This window comes from Limulus polyphemus, unplaced genomic scaffold (assembly GCF_000517525.1).
Source record: "Limulus polyphemus unplaced genomic scaffold, Limulus_polyphemus-2.1.2 Scaffold3778, whole genome shotgun sequence".
In the NCBI taxonomy this organism is placed as follows: Eukaryota; Metazoa; Arthropoda; class Merostomata; order Xiphosura; family Limulidae; genus Limulus; species Limulus polyphemus.
In genome coordinates, this window is record NW_013669388.1 from 1,554 (window position 1) to 8,270 (window position 6,717).

Below are 6,717 nucleotides of genomic sequence, written 5' to 3' on the forward strand. Positions count from 1 at the left end.
TGTAACCTAATGTTCTTTTCTTGTGTTGGGAATATTCTTGTTTGTTAAAGTACTTTTTGTTTGTCATGTTGGTTAGTAATTATAGGTGGGCCTTAATTATTGAATTAGTGGCTAGGCTGCAAGAAAGAATATTGTACTTGTTCATTATAATATATTTGTGGTTGTTCACATAGTATTTTGACACAGAAACGTGTTAGTTTTTTTTATTTATCATACTTCGAACTTCATTAAAAGTAAATGCAGTTGCTTTTGTCAGAACATTAAAAGCAAGAAATGGCTTCTAGTAAAAGTATTTTATATCTTCGGTCTTTATAGTCATTGTTTTTACTACATTATCTATGCAGTTATAAAAACTGTAAGTTTTTGAATGAATTGGTTCTGTTGAAGTGTAATTTTGTTATTATATAGTTGACTTGTATAGAAATGTTGTCATCAGAGAATGATGGTGTTTTTAATGCTGAGTGATAAAAAGCTAACACAAACTACGTGAGCTTCTGATCTTCCAGATCTTTCACGTTAACTACATGGAATACAAATGTTGAGTAATTTGAAGCTGATGGTAAATAAACTGTTTTTATTAATTGTTAAATGAATACTCTCAATAATGAAGATGGTATGAACAATGTTTTTTATGTATGTTAGTGAGCTGGTGACAAAGAATGGTAAAATAACAAAATGTATTGATTGCACAGCTTCAAGTAGATACAACAGGATGGCTTGGGTATACATCTTTATAAGTTTCAGGTAGAAAATAAATGGGGGAGTTCTGAAGTTTTCTTGTATTAGAGTGTAGTGGTACAAGGCAAATCTTTAGCATCAGTCACTTCATTCATTGTAAATTTCATTAAATCTAGGAATGGGGACGTCTTGAAGATGCGTTGTGTAAAGCATAGTGTTATTCAATTGTTTTAGGGCTTCATTTAAATCGATTATTTTTACACCATATCATGATAATCACACCTTTATCAACTTTTTTTTGTAACAGTCTGGAGAAATGTTTGTAAATTTAACTTAAAGATTTAATTTTATTTTCATATTGCCAATAAAATAATCAAAATCTGTAAAATTCACCAACGTTTGATGATAAAGATGGATATTTTACTACTGATTTTGTAAAAATGATCTATGTTGGGACTAGGAGTAGATAAGGGCCAAGTTTGAAAGAAATGGGCTCTTAACCTACTTGAGCGATTTATTTTTATTTTATTTAGTCTAGTGGACTAGAAAAACTAATTTGTGTAAAAGGTTTATTACTGTGTTCAAATATTTCCACACATCGATAAAGATATAAAAAATCTCAGTATTATAAAATATATGAAAATTAATTAATAACAAAACAAAATTCTTAGGGTCATTTATACTCTACTGTAGTAATTAAGGATTTTTTAAATTAATTAATTATTTTTTAAACGTATATTGCTGTGAAGACAATTGTTGACTCTACCTTTTTTGTATAGGAACCATTTTAAGTCTTTTATATACTGAGAATGTTCTAGAACAAAAAATACTGACATACCGAAACTGTTCTGTTTTCTACATCAGTGGATTGCATGTTCTAAGTTAACTAATGCAGTGTTAATAAGTCTACATTTGATTGTATAGTATGTTGTTAAGGTATATCTCAGTGTTTATGTTTAGTCTGTGTATTCAGTTCTGAGGACACTGTGTCAATTGAGTATTTTTTCGTAATTGAGAATTTATTTAGGGATTATCTGAAAAAAACATTGTCTCCCTTTCTATTTAAGTTTCCATAAAACAACCACTTAATTAAGTTGTACATTACAAGGACACGGATTCATTATCTGCCTTCTCTAGTCTATCATTTGCACAGATAGCACTCAAATAGCTTTGTACAAAACCAACAAACTAAATTAATATATCACTCCTCGAGCTGTATCAGGAAATTTTCTTTAGCTGTTTTGCTATGAACTGCACCATTAAATGTTATTTCAAAGTGTTTTGTTAAGCTGTTTGTGTTCATTTTACAAACAGGTAACTCCATAAAACTTTTAGGAGTTTTTATGATCACCAAAAATATTTATATACGACAGAAAATTATACAAAAATTCTCTTTATTACAGAATTTGGGTTCATGTGGACCACTGAAATGCCGAGAAGTATACTCATTAGATAAGCTTAGAAGACAAGCTACTATTCTGAAGTGTTTGTTAGACTTACTTTACAATTGGAGAAATCATAGACAACTAAGTGCAGGTAAGTTTTAAGTAATGAATTTACTGCTTAAGACAGAATAAAAAAATTTTATAGTCCTGATAAGTTTTAATGACTAAATTATGCTTAACTGCAATTGTTTTTTTGTTTACAATTTCTTAATTATTCAGTTCTGACAAGCTTCATTTGGCAGAGTTAAGTATAAAATAAGGGTACAGGTGTTCTTCACGTATGTGCTATACATATTAAGCCATACTGGTGTGGTAAGTATTGAATATCAAGAGAAAACTTTGTCTGTCTGTGGATGCATCTCCTCTTAAAGAGTTTATTGATCCAGACCAAACTCAGCATGCTAACTTAGTAGTCCAAAAACAAACTAAATCTATATTAAACTTTCCCATATGTTAAAAATATAAATATTTTATAGAATAACCTGTATATCATTACTGCAATAGCTATTGTAAATAGTTGAGTTTGAACAAAACTTGCACCATGACAAAATTCTACAAGACAAGTATTGTTAATAAAATTTTCAGTATTTTGGCTTATTTCTCCTAATAACCAAGATATACAATAATAAAATATCTAGTTACATTGTCGAGATTAAAGATATTACTGTTGTTTATGTTTTCCACTCTTTTCAGATTCATGCCACTTCCTGTTTATACTAGGGTTAGAATAAGCACTTAAGCCTGATTTAGAAAAGTATTTCATGATTACATAAAATATTATTTATTATTTCTTACTTAATGTAGAATATAGATTTCTATAGAAGCATAATTCAAGTTTATTATTAAATTTAATGCATTAAATGTACCAATTACAAACAGTAGCAATCTTGACCACATCTCCACTGTAAAATAAGCTGCTTTGAAGAAGTGACGCAAATGCTTTACCATTTCTGCCAAGTTTCTCGACTCGACATCTTCTCACTTCCGATTCACTTCCCTCTGTCTTACAACAATTTTCTTGGAGAACAAATGCTACTGAACATTCTTGCAGAGATTTTTGCTCATTTTTAACAAATTTGGGCATGTTTTCAAGAGAAAAAGTAGGAAGAGTGTAGTCTTTCTAAAGTTACCAGCAAAACTTTTAAAGTAAGACATTTAAAGTGCATTACAAGAGCTTCAAAGTCGGTTATGAACTGAAAGTTCATTCTTACTTCTAAGCATTTGCTGGATCTGTCAGGTTTTCACCAAGGTGTGCAGTTTGCTTCTCAAGAAATTAATCTAACTGTACATCTACTTGATTTAGTTATGAATTTTTAATCAGATATAGAAATGAAAACTTAGACTTGATAACTTTCAGTTACTTTATTTACTATTTGAGATATAATAGAAGGCTTTGTCCTGGTGAGTTTTAATGACAATAATGTACAACTTTAAGCCCAGTGCTTGATTTTCATTGAACTGATGTAGAGCTAGATAGACACTGATTAAAGTTTATAGCACATGTAACATGTTTTTTTTACTTTAGAACTAGTGTATTGCACTAATGCTTTATAACCATTTTGTAACAACATTACTGACTTTTCCAGTTCTTTGGGTGTAAAATATAATAACATTTCATTATTATAGGAAGAATGCTTGTAAGTAAATACCCAGAACTTCAGCAGTTATGGGATCGGTGTTCTGGAGGAGGGGAAGTGTTATGTGTGAGTGCAGAACAGGTAACACCTCTGTTGGCTAATATGTTGGACAATGTACTTGACAGAAAATCTCATCAATTGTCCACTAAAGGTATTTTGTAAACCAATATGTATCTCTGTAAAATTAAGTACTTAAAGTAACCGAATGCTGTTTTGTATTCGAAGAATTTTTAGATATCTGAGAACGAGACCAAGGGCATGAAGGTTACTAAGCCAAAATTTCTTAGATTACTTTATTGTTGTTTATCAGAAGTTTTAGTGAGAAAGAAAACTTTATCTGTAAGAAAACAATCTGATATAGTGATTTCATTTTGTTAGGTTATTTGTTTTTGTAATCTATAACATCGTATATTTTATTTTGTATTTTTAAATAATTTTATAATAACCATGGTGAGGTATTATATGAATAAACATTCCCCTTGATTAATGTTAATATTAGCTAAGTTTCATTAAACTTGGATTTGACATACACTTGCCAAATATTTAGTGTAACAACTTACAGTGGGTACTATTTATTTAATTTTCATACGACGATTCTGCATCTAGCTACTTTTTAAAGTGTTGTGCTTTTTTATTAATATATATTGTTATTATAACTGTTAAAAAATTCTGAGAGCTAAGATTAAGTAAATTTTCTTAAATTTAAAATTATTTATATGATTTATATTTTTTTCAGTTTCCAAACATTTCCTGTGTAAAGTTCTAGATGTATCCACATGTTATTCAGAAGCCATACTTACAGTACTTCAGCTCCGACAGTATTATGAAAACCAAAATTGTTCTTTGGCAAATCTTTTCAATAGGTTTGCAGATGAAGGTTAGATCACTAAGAACTATTACATAAATATTCATCATAGTTGATTTGTATTGTAGTTATGAGTTTTATTGTTTTCCATAGAATGGCAGATTGCTTCCACTTTAGTTTTTATATGAAAATAAATTTATCTGTTACTAGCAACCAAGTACTAAAGTACACAGAGTTTGTACATTATTTAGGCCAAGTGGTTTTCTTTTTTGGTGGGGGATTGAAGGGTCTGGGGTTCGAGATAGCTGATGCTCCTTAGCATGTTTCACGCTTGCAGTTGTGTATGAGTAATAAAATGGATGGTTAATCCGATTACGCTGATGAAAGAGTCGAACAAATCTCTCATCAGCAGGTGTTGCTTACTGGTAGCTTTTTCTCTGATTAGTCATTAGAGACCACTATACCCGATTCCCATGGGTCTCTGATTAGTTTTTAGAGACCACTATACCCGATTCCCATGGGTCTCTGATTAGTCTTTAGAGACCACTATACCCGATTCCCATGGGTCTCTGATTAGTCTTTAGAGATCACTATACCCGATTCCCATGGGTCTCTGATTAGTCTTTAGAGACCACTATACCCGATTCCCATGGGTCTCTGATTAGTCTTTAGAGATCACTATACCCGATTCCCATGGGTCTCTGATTAGTATTTTAGTCCTCCCGTGCCATTCAATTTAACAAATTCCCATTTTAAAACAAAACTTCAAAATTTTATGAACAAAAAAAGAAATTGGAGAAAATGATTACAAGATATTGACAAAGTTTACTCATCAAACTGTGGGTTTTCACTCTTATCTTAAATTATACGAATTCTACTCATCAAACTGAGGTAATTTAAGATAAGAGTGAAAAATAAATTCTTAGTAAAAAAATCTGTTGCCTGAAATTTCAAGAAAATAAAAATTTCTGACCTAAATAAAATTGGCCAATTTTCAAATTTACCCTATGTTTTAGAGCATATGTTAAATCACATGGTATCTGACCTAAATAAAATTGGCTAATTTTCAAATTTACCCTGTGTTTTAGAGCATACGTTAAATCACATGGTAGTATATAATTTTACTAAATAAATGTTTGCAAATTTGTTTATTTTTTAGACATTTTTTCTATAACATTACAGATCTTACGTGAGAAGTGTGTAATACTGGGATTTTAAATATATCTCTTGTTTGTCACAAGTCACTCTCCAGTAGGTGGTTCCTTCCGTACCAGAACCTGCAACTAGACCTTTTTACACTTAAAAGGTTACGCGTGAAACTTAAGAGTATTATTGTGAATAAAAACTGTAGGCTAATATGATGTATCTCATTAACTAGACCTGAAAAATGAAATTTCTCACGTTGCAAACTTAGACATTTTATTTTTCAATATTATTCTCTAGAAACTAGTAAAACAAATGAGGATCAATTGTGGAGATTGGACACAGTGTTGAAGAACAAGTTAGTATTTAGCAGAGGTTCATCACAAATGAAATTAAGCAAATAAAAACCTTGTCTTACAAGTATAACCCTAAATGTTGGACAGAAGAACTATTTAGGTGGATACTTGGTTTTAAAGAAGTCCAATTTAATTAATGGGATCTTTGTACCTTGTGTGCTAGAAATATAAAAATATAAAAGTTGTCTACCGGTACAAGCATATTTGTTTTTGAGGCATATTCCTTAATTTGTTTTGTTAATTATTACTATTATTTATTATGTTCATATTTACGTACTTTTTCTCTGTTGTTTAGTTGAGCTTTCTGTTTAGTTTTTTTATGCATAATGCTGCCTCATACTTAGAGAGAGTGAATAGGTAATATTTTCACAGCGAGAAAAAATTATTTGATACTGGGTGGCCACTGTAGGTTTTTGTCATGATAGCTATAGTATGTGGCCATTTGTAAATTAGTGCATCAGTCTATGTAAATAAGATGTCTTGTCAACAGCCATAAGTCTTCTTGTGTTGAATTTTGTAAGTGTTGCTTTCATAAACAAATTTTTGTGATTAATTTTTGGAAGATTTTTCTTTCTGGTTCTTTTTCCCAACTTCTGGGGTAAAGGTTATATTGTTGAAGTTTTGCCAAGGTTATATTGTTGAAGTTTTGTCAA

The 6,717-nt window shown here is 30.4% G+C and overlaps 1 protein-coding gene across 1 annotated transcript in view; it reads left to right on the forward strand.

Annotated features, from left to right (window-relative positions):
* Positions 1-1,992: 1,992 nt before the first annotated feature.
* Positions 1,993-6,717, forward strand: part of LOC106470023 (rho family-interacting cell polarization regulator 1-like) — a gene marked incomplete at its 5' end in the record, with an annotated part of 17,238 nt that continues 12,513 nt past the window's right edge. The window contains 3 exons of the mRNA XM_013930544.2: positions 1,993-2,214; positions 3,750-3,911; positions 4,497-4,637. Of these exons, the coding sequence (XP_013785998.2) occupies positions 1,993-2,214; positions 3,750-3,911; positions 4,497-4,637 (525 nt within the window). The remainder of the gene's footprint in view (positions 2,215-3,749; positions 3,912-4,496; positions 4,638-6,717) is intronic.